The 16843-nt window shown below is 39.0% G+C and overlaps 1 protein-coding gene across 2 annotated transcripts in view; it reads left to right on the plus strand.

Annotated features, from left to right (window-relative positions):
* The first annotated feature begins 5912 nt into the window (after positions 1-5912).
* LOC145764529 (lactadherin-like) overlaps positions 5913-16843 on the plus strand; it is a 51771-nt gene continuing 40840 nt past the window's right edge. For both annotated transcript variants that reach the window (XM_082576147.1, XM_082576146.1), the window contains exons 1-2: positions 5913-6195; positions 9005-9046. In XM_082576147.1, coding sequence (XP_082432273.1) covers positions 5961-6195; positions 9005-9046 — 277 coding nt within the window. In that variant the 5' untranslated portion in view covers positions 5913-5960. The remainder of the gene's footprint in view (positions 6196-9004; positions 9047-16843) is intronic.

A 16843-nucleotide genomic window follows, 5' to 3' on the forward strand; every position in this document is an offset into this window, starting at 1 on the left:
AGACTTGGAATAGTTGTCTATAGTAAATTTAGCAGCTACAGGAAAGTGGTCAGTAATATCGCTTTGAATAACAAAGGCCTGAGATTTTATATTGAGAGTGGATTTTGTATAGATATGGTCAAGCAGCGAGCTGGAATGAGATGTAATCCGTGTTGGTATGTCTATTAGGCTATTAAATCAAAACTTTGCAAAAGATTTTTGTAGGATAAAATATTTTCTGTTGTAGAATTTAAAATATTTATATTAATGTCACCAGCTATCACACAAAGTCCTTTAAAATTTTGTAACTTGTGTAGTGTATCACTAAATGAATCAATAAACATTTTGATGGATGTACTGGGATGTTTGTAGATGACACCAATGATTAATTTTCCTTTGCCTTGATCGCCACAAATATTCTCAATCCATAAGTTTTCACAGCCTTCAATGTTGAGTTTTAGGTCATGTCTGACTTGGTACAGGATGTTATCCCTAATGTAAAGGCAGACTCCCCCAGCATTTGTAATGGAATCCTCGTGGACAAACTGGTACCCTGGTAGTGTTATATTACCAATTGGATCAAAAGGTTTCAGTTTGGTTTCAGAGATGGCAATTATTTCTGGAGGTCTTTTTAATGGAGCGAGTACTCTCTCAATTTCTTCCTTGTTTTTTCTAAGGCTACGAATATTAAAATGTATAATATCCAGTTGATTATTATTACCAAAATGGTGACACAATTCATCTTCACCAATGAATTTGCATGTAGCGTCAAGATCTTCAACACTGTCAAGCCATGAATCATTTAATTGTGTCATACTGCTATCAGGGTTATTTAGAGAATTAAATTCTGCTTCCATATTCACAGTATTACCAAATAGAGGATTTGCTTTGACGCATGTTGGGCAATACAAGTTGCTATGTTGTTCATTATAGTGCACAAATTCTGATACACATTTTAAATGCATATGATTATTGCATATAACACAAGTGATACTATCTTGATCATCAGGAGAAATTAAGTTATTACAAAATGTACAAAGATGGTTGGCCATTGTTTAACCAGAAGGATACAACTATTTAAACACCAGTGGTTTAGTAAATTAAAACCAGCCTGCATCGTCCTTCAGTTTTAAAACCTCAATATTATTGTCCATACCATGCTTAAATAAGTCATCAGGACATGAAATAGTGACCCATTTGTCATTTTCTTCATGGTATGCTTTTATGTTGCCATTAATAGTATGGAACTTTGAATATTTATCGCAACAATGATTTTTAACATACCAGAAGAGCTTCGATCTTAGTGGAGTGAGATCTTCTGTTATGAAAGCTTTTTCCATTTTTGCTTTGTCATCTTCCTTGCAGTCTTTTTTGATGTTCCTCTTTTTTTGTATGAATTCCATTCTTTTTTTGTAAGATGTGAAGCGTGCAATTATTGGTCGGGGTTTGTTTCTTTTCGGTCTTCCCAGTCTGTGACATCTTTGAATATCAGTGCTTGAGAATTGTATTTTCAGTATTTTTGCCAATTGTTGAATTGTTTGTTCCCCATCGTCTTCATCTTGTTCCAAGTTTTCCGGTATATTATGAATCCTGATGTTTTCCCTTCTTCCATATTGTTCCAGTTTGTCCAGGGCTGTTGATGTCTGATGCAGGGTCTTTCTTAGAATTCCATTTTCCTTTCTTGTTTCTTCTAACTCCTTTTTGTTTTCCAAAAGTTGCTCTTTGAGTACATCATAATTGTCATTGAGTTTGTCCATCTTCTTGTTGAGTTTTTGTAGCTCATCCTTAATTGCGTTGATGCTTGATCCTTCAGTATCTTTTCTTGAACCACCCATTTTTCAATTATTATTATTATTTTTTTTTTTTTTTTGGTTTTACAGTTAAACAAAAGATATTTACATTCAAATACTACAAACGCTTATTCAAACAGAATTTACCACCTAGATTCCTTGATTACAAATAGAATCAATATTTCATCAGGCCTCCGTTCACCTTCATTCTCCACCCAGGAAAACACGAAACCATTTTCCTCCACATCACCATCATCTTTCATTCGAACCATATGTATTCCCAGGTTATAAAACCAGACTTGTCGCAAATAAAAGGCAATGGACGTAGATAACTTGGGCAAAGGCATGGTTTGCTGCAGGTCAAAACACATAAAAGTCGTTCCTTTTCAGCTCCTAGCTTCTTCCCGGTCAGCTTTCATTTTAATGCCTGCTTGTTTCACATCTTCGAGATGGCTCGTTATGTTAGTGATATCAATCATGTCACAGACGCTACATGTGTCAGACTTTGGTTAACCAAAACCCAAGTTGAAGTCCTCGGAGAACACCTTGTTATAATACCCTTGCTTTACAAACATCGGATCTTTTTCTTTTTGCGGCAAGCCATTGACGTATTCTCGGTACATTTTAGCAAGGCTAAGCGTTGGTGACAAGTATTCACGATACGAGTTGTGGCTACGGCTGTAGTGTGATTGTACACTAGGAAATTGTTTAATATGAGTTTTAATGTTCTCTTTTATTGAATCATCAATTTTGTTTGGTCTGTTTGCGTGCTTTCCTCTTCCATCGTCCTTTGCTGTAACATTGCCTTCCTTCACCTGAGCATTGATGAGATCAATTCGTTTTCTTTTTAACTCGAAAAATATTCATAAGGGCACTTTTACAGATATAAACTTCCTCAGCTATGACAGTAGTTTCTTCACACCTTGCTGTGGAAACTTTCACCTTATACCTGAAAGACATGGCATGATGTTTCTCAGCACTTTTTCTTTTTTGAACTGGAGTAAATCCTTCGATACAACCGAATAGAATTTGTTGCTGTTGATCATAAGTTTTGGAGTAAAAATCTGTAAACAGGCGCTGCCGCACATCCATGCTTATTTTTGATGAGCATTTTCTTCTGCAATTTTCGACGCATAACTGGCCATCACAAACTGCCTTTCCTTCTCCAGTAACACGCTTCTGCTTTCTTATGTTTCTTGGCCATGCTGATTGGTTACTCTTTCGCTTTCTTGATTTTATCTTCATTGTGACATCACTGCTCTCATGCATTTCACCATAACCAATACCTGAATAATTCAAAAGATCCACTAATTGAAAATAGAAGAGAAATAAATCAAAAACATTCATACCATACACACCATTACTTGCGATGCCTGATTCAGCCGTGTTATCACTAACCTCTGGAAGTAATAACCTTTTAAATGAAACTAAAAACACTATTTAAAAAGGTGATAAAAGGAAGACTCTTACCAATTTCCTGATTAATTTCCGTAAGCTCATCAGAATCACTAGCTTCTCTGTTCGCGTTTTTATTTTGATATGATGGGTCTGCAATATCATCATCACACACAGATTCATCATCACTCTCTGCGAGAGCATTGCCTATTTGTTCAAGCTCAGAATTTAATACAACTTTACCTTGTCTGTGTGACATGCTTTAGCCTAGCAGCTTAGCTGAAAAATGAAAGGGATTTGAAATGAAGTGGCCTAACTGAAATAAAGTAGCCTAACTGAATGCAACTCAAAATCACTCCACTAAAATCTGCTGGATACCGCTTTTGGATATACTAAACCTGGAAGTTTCAGCCTGGTTCCATGCTGACACGTGTTTAGCCTGCTTGACATGCTAGACCAGACAGTGGAAAACTGGACATGCATCACTGATTATCTCAACTGCGTTTCCATTCGTGTTACCACAAAAGTTCTCGATTTCCATGCATTTTAAAATGAGCGGCAATTTGATTGAACAGCAAATTAAAAAATGAACAATTTTAAAATGAACAACAAATTTGATTGATTGGAAATCCTTAAGGAGTTATGTCAAACCAAATGAAGCATGGTTGTTTACCCGTTTAGCATGCAAAAAGGTGGTATGTCAGGACATATCGCCTTTTTGCTTGCCACCTTAAAAAAATTTTGTGACAAATCTCCTTTTGACTGCTCCTACTTTCTTTTATCGCCGTAGTTGACATATCACCTTTTTCCAAGAAAATGGATGACCTAATGGAAGTGCCAAAAATTGAGAAATCCCAATTTTCCAAAAAAGTGACATATCACCTTTTAGCACTAAGGGCTTCAATTTAAAAAATATTCTAAAAAACGAAAAACTGAAAAATACGAAAAACGAACAAACAAAGGATAAGAGTTAATTAAAGTGACTGGTGAATGCGGTCTGTCTGTATCGATGGTCTGTAGCAGATTTAGTGATGCGATACTGACGAGCCTAGCCTCATGGGCGAAACACGGTGTCTAATAAAAGTACTTTCCTACATGACGGATTTACACCATTTTTTCCAAGAAAATTTGCGAAATGAATTTATAAATTTCAGTAGCCTACTAGCCTACTAAGTAGATGTATATAGTGTAGAAATATAGAATTTAAGGTCTTGATCGCTACAATGGAACTTATAGTTACTACATCATGCATTATTGTCTGATTACCTCTTATAGTACTTTTGGTCCCTATGCAGTATAACAAGCATCCTAACTTGGCATAATGTTACCATCCTTCATTCAAATACATAATTGCATACTACATAACATTACCACTATTATTACTGAAATAATCATTCAGTGTACAGCAAAAAATAACTAAAACATGTTCCGGTAGGCTATAACAATGAATCAAAGTTATTCACCACTTATCAACTTAATGTAGGTCTAGTAACCTACAGTGTAGCCCTTGAATGTCAATTTTTCTGATAAAAAATTTATTTTAATACATAGGCTACTGCAGTAAACATGCAACAAGCAAAACTAATAATTAGAATCTAAACAAACTTTATAATCTTACAACATCAACTTTGACCTGACCACAATATCAGTGTTGCCACGAATGCAATGGTTTAAATTTTAAAACTTTCTCCCGGTATGAAAATGTTGCCAGGAGCTTATTTGAAATTTATGTTTTGCAAAATTAAAAGAAAAAATTATGCAACTTTAAGATTCGGATCCGAACCGGATCCGGCATCTGTAAAAAAAACAGGAGCTAGATCCGATCCGGATGCGGTAAAAAACGATAAGATCCGGTTCCTGTACACCTCTGCCGGTTTCCGAGATTGGCGAAGTGAATTTACTTTGTTTTTGTTTGTAAATCATTCCGTGGCGCTGAATAGAGAGCAGTCTTGAATTGTTTTGCTCAAGCGCACACCCCGAGAGTCGAACCGGCACCGCTTGCTCTTGAGCTTTCTTCGTGTGAAAAGTCAGGCGCTTAACTTAATTCTTAACGTTTAAGTGCCCCATGACGCTTGTGGCCACATGTCGCGTGGCATAATGATGCATGTGTTCTACAACTGGCGTCGTGCGAACAAGGCTTCGTTAAAGACAAGTAGAAGGGAATTGTATATTTGAGCTAGAAATGCTAATAAATTTTAAATTTTTCATACATAGAACAATTTCAATACTGAACTTCATTCTAATCATCCGGACTTATTAACCGATTTTGACTTTTAATTCATGAGGTTTAGCTCATTGAATCCTGCAGTCCTCGGCTCTATAAGCAGTTCTCTGCCAGATGTACCTCGTCTTTAAAGAGATGCCTCTTCTACACAACGTCTTTAATGAAATTGTCACGTGATGTCTCTATCTATTTTTTCATGTTACTTTTCAAGTAAACAGAGATAATTGACAAGGGCTAACAAGCTGCTTAGTTTATCAGCCGAAAATGTTGGTAATTTCTGGGTGATTTTTGTGTTACGTTTAATGCCGTGAAGTTGCTTGGTTTTATTAGCTCATGATTTTAAAAAGTTACCTCTCCACCAATATAGTTGTTGAAGATAATCTTGATTATTTTGATATTCTTTTGTTACAACATTAACTTGTAAGTCAACCGACAAAAAACTAAACATGTCATCAAAGGTGGCTTGCATTGTCTTGTGCATTTTTTTGGCGATTTGTTGGAGTGGACAAGCTGATGAAGTTTGTATTCCTGTTAAAAAAGATGCTGAATCCACAATATCGACTTCCAAAGCAATGGGGGTGCAGGGACGGCCCGGTAAAATTGGCCCTGCTGGCATTCCCGGGCCTTCTGGGCCACAAGGGTTCAAAGGAATTCAGGGGCCCATGGGATTACAAGGTCCCACAGGACCACGAGGAGCCACAGGACCAAAGGGTTCCATAGGAATACAAGGCCCTTTGGGACCTCCTGGAGCATCTTATGATCACCGAGACTTGGAAAAACTTCGAGAAGAAGTCACTGTACTTCGAGGTGAGTAGAATTAGAAACTCATTTACTAATTACAAGTGTCTAATTTTAAGCTGGAAAGACCGGATATAATTTGCTAAAAAAAATTGCAGTTTTTGAGATGTACAGAGAAGTAATTGTGGGCAGGATTATTATTTGGATATAAAAATGTTTGCTTGTTGATACAGTATTATACATTGTTTATTTTATCCAGTAATTGTCGTTAAATTGACAACTGTCTGGGAGGTGTGTTCCTCCACGGCACTTTAAAGCAAAACTAAAATTTACAAAACCGCAAGGTTATTCGGTGCCAGTCATTTTTGCATTATATATGTGATCTATTTGAGTAATTACTTGATATTTTTTCCAGTATTAGAAGGGCAAATAAAAACATCTCACTTTAAAAACTTCTATAAACTTTGCAAATATCTTATATGTTCTTATAGCCTTGCTGATACAGCGCTTTGACGATCCATGCCATATTGACCAACTTTATAGATTTTTCAGCAATTTTAATCAGCATCGTCATTGCCTCGCAAACAAATCTTTAAATAACCACCGACAAAATTACCTTGGACCGTTTTGATCTACAACTTTGCAATTTGGTCTATTTTGTTGGAAATAATTTTTTGATTCATTTGGTTAAACGTGATCAGTCCGCCCCATTAGTTCAGTGGTTGCGTGCATGACTCAAGACCAAGCGGCGCTGGTTTAGTTCTCGGGTGTGCGGTTGAGCAACGAATTTCAGGACCGCTCGCCAGTCAGCGGCACCGAGGAAATAGAATAATCCTCCGGCAACAACACTTCAACAATTGAAAAACTTCAATTTGTCAATTTCGATGACTCTGTCAAGCCTGTGGTCCAAAGCCTCTACAAGTATGCAAAACTGCCAGAATTAAGCTCTCAAAGAAGTTTTTCCTGTCCGAGAACAAAGATCAAATCAATCAAATCGGCATTACAGTAACTTGAGGTTTTTGAAGAGAATGAGGCAAAAGACTATTTCTGTTTGATAAGTTTAAACACGAAAAAAAGAAGAAGCAATAGATGTTGAATTTTAAAATACACTGCATCTTGCTTGAAACACCACAAACCGAAAATACAATTTATACCTTTTGACCAAGCACTTTATATGCAAGGTCGCTCATTTTACACTTGATAACGCTTTCTGCGTCGTAACATTCTCTTGCATTTTGTTAAGTTTATATTTTTCACAGAAAGTAGTCAGGCGTTTGTGAATGATTGTCTCAAACATTTTGTTGAAAGGCGATTATATCGATATTGGTCTGTAACTCTGAGGCTCTTGCTTGGAGTCTGAGTTATAGATGGAAATATCTGATAACCTCCATCGCTACTCTCTTTCAAGTCTCCAGCCTCTGTTCTGCTTCCTCTTTTATGTTTGCACACAGTACAACGTGGCCTGCAAACACTATATCCCTTGCTGCCTCTCTGTGGGTGTGTCCATCTGTTTCCTAGACTTCTATTGGGATATCATCTGGTCCAACTGCTCTGCCGCATTTCATTTTCTGTGAGGCAGTTGTTATCTCTAGTTAGTACCGGTTCTAGTCAGCTAGTTCAATGACAATGTGGCAAATATCTTTATTCTTCGTAACAGGTATTCCTACAAACTCGAAATTTTGTCTCCTTTCATGCTGTTTCAGGTTATCTAGTTTAACACATTCCTCCTTTTTCTTTGTTTTATCCTCTTTGCACATGTGTTTAGATTTTCGTGATTTCTCACTCATCTTCTTAGAACGATGAAATTGTGTTTATAAAATTAAAACTTTTGAAAGTCAGTTACAGACTATCTTGCTGTATGGCGATTAACTTTACAAGTCAAACGGGATACCAAGCACCAAGCAAGCAAACAACATACCAAAACTGGGGAAAATTTTGTCGTGTTAGTTTCTTTTTAACTAAATAATTAATTTGTCCCATGATGTCAGGCGACATATCCTTGCGTACCTTCAATAGGCATTTATCAACTCAGCAGAGAAGTGGTTGGTATCATTTCAATACCCAATCTTAAACGTGAGATTAAACTTTTATTTTGCAATGGTTATTTACTTATTTGTTATCCAGTGCATCGTTCTCAGCGAGTACGCTTGTGTGAATGCCGCAAAACAACTCGAAACTGTAATTACTAATGTTACCTTTGCGCAAAATTTTAAATGAGTCAACAGAGAATTTTCGATCTGTGCAAGAAGAACGCTCCATGATATGGTCTTTGATGGCACTTTTCTTCAACTCCTTAAAGTTCAGATGCTCCCGTACTCTCGTGGTCAAATGTCTGGTGGACATACCGATGTACCGTACGTCAATGCCGAATCACACGGACATGTAAAACTGTAGCCTATACGACATTTGGGCAGAGAGGCAAAGGCGTCTGGGACTTTAGTTGAAAATACGAACTACTTTGAATGTTTTGTAAGTAGGAAAAACGTCCACATTAATCAATCAATAGTTTATTTGTCAGTAGCAGGAACATAGTACATGCTTGAAATATGCAAGTAATATACACAATGCTAAAGGTACACAAGTTCCAATACCAACAGGGAGACAACGAGACGACCATACTGTCTACTATAGTCAATTGCCACCCTACAGTTTTCGTGCTAGTTGTTGTTTTCGCACTTGTTTATGTTGGCAAACAGAAAGCTAATTCTATTTTGTCATATATGACGAAAAAGTCGAGATCTATAGAAGATTGCGAGAGTGGACGTAGGGATGAGGATGTTAATGGTGCTAGTAGCATGGGGTTTACTATGCCACTAATCATCACTAAAACATTAAAACGAATGAAGCTTTCTTAACAATTTTGTGTATTGTTTTGCAGATCAAGTCACGATGTTAACCTTCATCAGTGCTGTTGTGAAAGGTGGGTATTAATGACGTCACTGATAAAACTATTTATTTAAGATTTTACACAACAAAGAAATGCAAACACGACAACAAATGTTTGCTTGTAATTTGGCAGAAAAACCATCCTTGTAAGATGTAACGAACTCGCTCACTTCTCATGATTTAACACACGAAAAGCAAAATTCTCAAGTTTCATTTCAAAGGAGTGTGAAGAGAATGCTTCAGCATTTGATGAATCTGTACCACTGTACCACAACGAATTAATCCTCACTGTTTTGGTCTTTCGTTAGTTAAACGTAACATTTTTGTCTACAGGGTAAAAGGTCTGATTTGATTGCTAGCACAGCGTTACCTCAGTTACATTCTTGCGTTTTTTTTTTCTTTGTGTAAATTGAGTGGCGTTTAACATCACATCAAGTGATATATCATATACCAGCTCAGTGGCCGAGTGGTTTCGCCTTCGCCTCTGGTGCTGGTAAATCTTAGATCGATTGCAGGTTGGGTCAAACCGAAGACTTTAAAAACGGTACCGATTGTGTTCTTTCCTGCATAATGCAGTGAGAAAAAATTGGGTAATAATGGGCAGAGAGGTGAACCTGATATAAAATTAAATATGAGCCCTGTCACAAAAAGACCTTAGCTGTTGTAGAGCGACAATAAATAAAACCATAACATTATTATTGGTTACAAGAGTAGGTGCTTACTGCCTTCCTACAATCCCTCCTCTGTCTGCCTCAACCATACTTGCAATTGGTTCTTGTTGTTTTTTGATTTATTGAGTTAGCGAGTTAGGATAAACACCTGATTTTGTATAAACTTATAATGGCTTTAACAACGATAACTTAAATCCGTGGTACACATTAGCATTTCTCTAGCTTGCTATTTCGATAATGAAAATGAAACTCAACACAATGGAAAATAGTCTCCAGAAACCACGGCTCCAGGCACGCGGCAAAAGCGAGAATCACAGATTAAACGTATTGGTCATCAGGCGGGCCACGTCACGTAGAACAGTGAAAGAACGCAAATTCAACGTTGCTTAATTCAGCCAGTCAAGTTACAAAATTCATCACAATTGTAATTGAGAGGGCAATTGACCCACCGGAACATTGCGGTCCCTAATTATGGCACATAATTAAATAAAAAGTTGAAGTAGAAGGGTCGATTCCCGAAATGCAATACACAGAAAGTATGTACATCAAAGCTATACAGAAACGGTGACTATCCTTTTATAGCAGTGCAAGGCACTGGGATACCCTGGCCACAATGGCCTGGCAAATACTTACACGATTAACGATTAATATCTACGTTAGTTTCATGAGACACACACAGTAGCAAACAAATCAAAGGCACTATACAGTAACTAACTAGCTACTTATGATGACGCAAATCACTGAGATCGCTGGCGAATACTTACACGATTAGCATTTACATCATTTTCATGAAACACACAATAGCAAACAAATCAAATGCATTACACAGTAACTAACTAGCTACTTATAATGAGGCCGATCACTGAGAGCGCTGTAGAGCATACGTTACTAGGACATGTTGTTGAGTTACGCATATTGGGGCCCTGCGGATGACACATAGAAACACGCAGGTTAAAAACAGATTTGCGCGGTACATATCTACAATACACTACAAATTTAAATGAAAGGCAGAGGTGGTACAGATGCCTCCACGACACCCGCTAACAACAGACCAGAGCGGGGCCGGGTCCAGAACGCAGTCAAGCATTCCCCACAGGAGCAACGCACGATATATCCCTTAGGACCAGATCCACTTTGACTCACCCGATGCCTCATCCACCACTGAGACTGCCACCCTGACGCGCCTGACAATCGGTTTTCCTTTCCTAATTTGGGGGATGATCTCATGATCTCTATGCGTTACATCTACCGTTACATCTTATACGATGATCTCAAATCTCTATGCACTACTTTCTGTACGTAGGAAACAACCCTATTTAAAGCGTCCTCTAGATAAGATGCATTTAACTTTGGTTTTACATACCCATGTTTCTTGCATTTGGATAGAATGAACTCCGTGAAAGCTACAAGATAGGCGGCTCTCTTTTTCAACACGTACAAAGTAGGTGCGGTTTCGATCATCTTGCTAATGGAGCCAGTTGCATTTTCTCTCACCGTCATCTCCGGCGACAGTTCCATTTTACGAATAGCAGCATCTGCTCCATTCACCGTTGGGACCTCGCCTTCCTGCATGAGAAAAGATGGACCGCTCAACCACATCTCTCTGGAACCTGATTTGGTGATGGCGTTCGGTCTGGTTCCAACGTCTGCCGAGTCGAGATGTGTCGGACGGTAATGCCATTTGCTCACCTCTGACAAGAGTAAAATACGATTTAACCTACGAGTAATAAACTTGCATAATCGTAAATCAGGGTTTCTGATCCACTGAAGAACAGTATTCGAGTCACACCAGAAATGTTTTCTAAGATCAGGCAGGTGTAGTGCATTAGCTGCCTGGTTTAACAGCTCCGTAGTATTAAGCGCGGCTACAAGCTCCTTTCTGGCAATCGGCCATGCACTTTGATGCTTGAGGACAACCCTACTTTTGCCAAAAACGAAGGATACACAAGGGACTCCGTTACACAGCCTACATATATACACAACGGAGGAAAAGGAGTGATAGGAGGCATCACTGAATCCATGTAACTGATATACGATATCATCATCTGCGCAACACGGCTCGGTATTTACAAAATACTATCTAGGTATGGAAAATTGGAAATATGGTGATTGAATCTGGAAGAAGCACTTGGTTAGGTCTGCCATTAGGCCAAAATTTCCCAATCTAAAGCGAGCCAGAACTTGTGTTAAAGGGTTTAATATGTCTGGGCCAGACAAAATCACATCCTTAACACACCTACCCTTAAACTCAGATTTGCCGTCGTATACCACTCGCGTTTTTGCCTGGGATGTCACAAAAATATGGTAAGTACCACACACATGCGGATGAGTCGCCGTCTTTTACCGGCTCAATGTACTCACTGGACTGCATTTCAGTCATCGTGTCTACTAAGAATATTCGGACATCAGATTGCTTTAAAGCCTTTCGTCGTAAGCTCAGAACACGGTCAAGAGCCAAAGAGTGGTTATCCGGTAATTCAAAGTCGGTTTTTAACGGTAGGGGAAGGGAAGGTAATTTGATACAGTTTTAACATTTTTGCCTGTTAACTGAAAATTACGTGACACAAACTATTGATTTTAAGCTGAAATGAAAGTCTGATCCCTTACACACTTTTTAAAAACATTTTCACTTTTCTATTTTTGTTACTTTTTTTTTTAATTGAAATTTTAAAAACGTCACTCAAATGTATCAATTTACCTTCCACGGAAGGTAAATTGATACACCCGGAAGGTAATTTGATACAGTAAAACTAATAAAGAAATCCCCTTTGACAGCAATGCAATAAATGAAAATTTTGTATGTGGTTGGCGTGCTTGAATGTAAAGATGACTGTTGAGGCCTATGTGTGCGGCGAAGCTTCTGCACCTGGATGGACATGGGAAAGATCATTGGCTAGAGTTCTTATTTAAGGGGGTGCTTTGCGCTTTTCTCATTTTTTGACAACAGATAGCGTGTAGGCCTACGGAAGCCTATATAATAGTTGTTTCCCAAAGTAGCAGGTCTTGTTAATAAAGAATAACTTATTTAAATCAACTCGATCAATGACAACATTTATTACAGTCACAAAAACGAATTTAATATATACTGTATCAATTTACCTTCCCCACATGTATCAATTCACCTTTTTCATAAAGAGTTATAAAATTCTGATTTTTGTATGCTTGGATGCACATTGCAGAAAAAACGTCACATGCCCTTGAAGCCTTATCAATGAACTTTCAAATGAGTTTGGTTTCATCTTTCACGAACTTGTCTTTAATTTTCCAGACGAAAATAATCATGAGTTAAAATTTTTACGAAAATACTCAAAAAACACACTTTTACAATTTTATGCCATAAAAACACGAGTTAGCTGCATGGTGCAATTTTTGTAGGCATTATTTTCACAGATCTTCCACCTAATGACAAAATTTTTGACTAATATTATTTGTACATTTCTGTAGGGGGGTTGTATCAAATTACCTTCCGTATCAAATTACCTTTCCTTTCCCTACGGGCATTTCAAATCTCCCATCTTCAACTTTCATTTGCGTCTCAACAAATTTTTGTGCTATGACATCATTGCGGGACAGTTCTATCGTTTCATCTGTTAGGGTTAAATCCTTTATTGCATGTTTTAAACGACTGATTACAATCTCCTGCGCATCAAAACTGTCAAGACTAAGTGACTCCTCAGCGACGCTACCATTAATGGCAACACGACGTACTTTAGAATCACCAGAGATCATAGAACCTCGACCTCCACTAGCCAGCCAGTTCAGTAGGGTTAAAATAGCATGGGGCTCTTCCCGAGTCATGCCAACACGTTCTTCTAATACTCTCATCAAGTAAGCATGGTCATTCCCGATTAGAATATCGACCGACATTTTGTTAAGTAACGAATTCAATTCAACATTATCGAAATGTGAAAACCTATTTAAGTCTTGATGCTGCGGCAATGTTTCGACATGGTCACTCCAAGGTGCATTTACCACTGCTTCCACATCACCATACAGTTCGTCAGTAACTAAGGATTGGATATTAAATTTAACCAGATCAGAGTGTATTTCTTGTTTGCCTGCTAAAGTATCCATGCGGAAAGAGACATTATCCGCGGCTTTTAGATGCAATTCTTTAACCAATCTGCTTGAAACAAATGTGAGCTGAGAGCCTGGGTCGTGTTGACAGTAAACCAGAGTGGTCTCTCCATTAGATGGGTTTATGACCCGCGCAGCCGTGACACGATTAAACACTGCCCTCTTATGAGCGATGCTTACACTACGATTAGTGATGGCAGGTGCCGTTCTAAGACCATTGCCATTGCCCGATGTTCCTTGAGGATTCACATAGGCGTCGTGCAGTAGATAATAGTGCTTAAATCGGAAATGTTCGCCGCAGCGCCTACAATTACATGATTGGGTGCAGTTTTTTGCTTCGTGTCCTAGACGTGGGCAGTTTAGACAACGACCAGTCGTGGCGATGACATCCCGGCGTCGCGACGGCGTCAAGTTTAGGAACTCAGGACAATTGGGTAGTCTGTGACGCTCTTGCTTATTCTTACTCTCACAATAGACACAGAGTATGTCCTTCCTCGTACCATCAAAAGAGCGGCTACTAAACGTTCCTTCTCGGCTCCCAGAACTAGAGCCAGACCCGCGACTGCTACCTTGGGTGACATTTCTGACAGGCTGTGTTGAGGTTTGACGAATACGCATAATGTGATTATCACACGCCGACCGTTTTCTATCTTTTCTAGCAACGACTTCCTCCATTAAGCGTATGGCGAAGTCCGTAGAGCAACACGTCTCTTCGCAATTCACGAAATCCATTAGGCTTGGGAAGCTTGGTTCCTCGGTGCTACCATATTGCTCTTTCAGATAGTACAAAAAGTCTTTCTTCGCATATCCAGGTAATCGACCTGCCAAGTCTAGTACAAAACGTCCTTCTAGCTGATGACGCTGGTTATACGCCCTAGCGAAGAGGGTACATTGAGCCAGCTCGTCTTTGAATTCCTTTATTGAGGATGATGACATCCCAGATAATTTATTGCCATGCCGTATCCGACGAATCTCCGGCTCCGCGAGAGATCCGCCTCTAACGCCAAAGCGCTGCGACAAGCGATCCAGCGACATATCGATCCTTTCCTTTTCGCTCCAACCAGAAGTATCCGATGCTAAGTTTGAAATGGTTTGCGCGGAGCTACGTACGCATGCTGCCTGTAGCAAAGTCAGCCGATTTCCCTCAAATGGGAAACTCTCCATTAGTGATTCAATACGGTTTTAAAAAAATATAAATGGCATGTTGTTGCCGTCATAGTTGATCAATGCGGCCCTGTCATAGAAAGTGCGACAATTATGATATTTATAGAACCAGTTTTGTTGATCCTCAGCACCTCTGTTTGCATTAAGCCCTGGCGGGGGTGTCATAACATGTCGAGTTTCACGGCCATCATCTTTAACCCGTTAAGTGCGTAATTAAATTTCCGAAACTCTCCTTACTGTGCGTATTTAATTTGATCACTCGCAGTATTTTCGTCGCAGTATTGCTTGCTAGGATATTGGGGAACCCCCATGACGCAGCACAATACGCTTTTGTTCGATTTCCTTTTGTGTCTATTGCTTTACTTTTTCATCGACTATTGCAGAGAAGTCTCCGGCTGGACTATTGTTTTCTGGTGTAATCGCATTACTCTCAAGTGATTATACCCTTCACCATTGTGAAATTATTCAATTAGTTGTTTATTATGAAGAAAAAAATACATCAATTCACAGAACAGAATAATTTCTAAGCATTTATAGGTTACTAAACAAAGTACACGCAAGTTTAGTTTGGAAATATTCAAACTGTAGCCTACCATTTTCTGACGCTTGTTCTAACATTAGCAGCAACACAAAACCCTAATTGTTTTGTTGACTATATGTTACAAAATATGTTTTCGAACACAACAAAATATTTCTGAAACTGCTTGCAACATTACATCAAAATGACTTCACACTGACTGAACGCGCCTGATGTGGTTCGAATTTTATACACTGGAAGGAAGCCATTTCAGAAAAAAAAAAAAACATTTAGGACGAAATCTTCTTATTCTTGCAATTGTGGTTATATTGTAAGTTTAGGTGAGTGCAGAAACTACCTAATATTATAATAGAGTGATTTAGGGATTAATGATTTCCATCTGGCTGCAATCATTATTGTAGTGTAAACAATGCATCTATGTTTCTTCACACGTCATAATTGCGCCTTCCAGACAAAGCGAATAGAGGAAAGCAAAATTAAAAGTGCCATGAATAGCTGCGATCACGAAAACGACAATTGTCGTCTTACGCACAGCAAGAGCGACTGTCTCGGACGACAATTGTCGTTATACGCACTTAACAGGTTAACTAGTGGTAAATTACATCTCTCACTTTTAAGATCTTTCCTTACAGTTAAGGTACATGTTTGTGACGGTTTCACAACCTTCTCTCTATAAAAATCACGTTGATCATAATGAGGCTCTTTTTCAGCGGCCCCATGGGTCCCCCCGGGCGGTTTTGTCAAAAAATTATCTTTAGTCTACGTTCTATACTTGTTTGTGAGGGCGTTCCATGGAAAGAGCTTTCTTAGGGGAGTTTCTCTATGTGGCGGTTCCATTAAATTCTCCTGTTTAGCCTTGCTCTGTTTAGGTTGGGCATCTATGCTAGCGGCCCCATGAGTGTCATGGGATCTCCCAGGCGGATTGACAATGTCAGCGTCCCACCTCTGGACCTTTTTTATCGCTGTAGGGATGTAGTCGGTGACTCCGAGACTACTGGCCGTAGGCCGTCGTTGCCCGTGCTCCGACCCTTGGTCCGATCCACATTGTGAAAACAACTCAAGCTTACTTTGCCTTGCTCTCAGTTCGGCTGCCTTGATCTGCATTTCAATTTCGGCTCCGGCTTCGGCTTCCTCTGCTTCGGCTTTGGCTTTGGCTCTGGCTTCCTCTGCTTTGGCTTTGGCTTTGTTCACCCGCATCTGTTTTTCCCACCGCAACTTCTCCATTTCGAGCCGGATTTCAATCTCTACTTCTTTTGAACGTCGGGAGCGACTACTCGAGGCACTGGTGGTTGATTTTCCTTTTATTGTACCTAATTTTGTATCTACCCTGGAGATTTGCTTCTGTTTTATAGTCAGTCTCAATTCCTCAATCGCTGACCTG

This window comes from Aplidium turbinatum, chromosome 2 (genome assembly GCF_918807975.1).
Source record: "Aplidium turbinatum chromosome 2, kaAplTurb1.1, whole genome shotgun sequence".
NCBI lineage: Eukaryota > Metazoa > Chordata > Ascidiacea > Aplousobranchia > Polyclinidae > Aplidium > Aplidium turbinatum.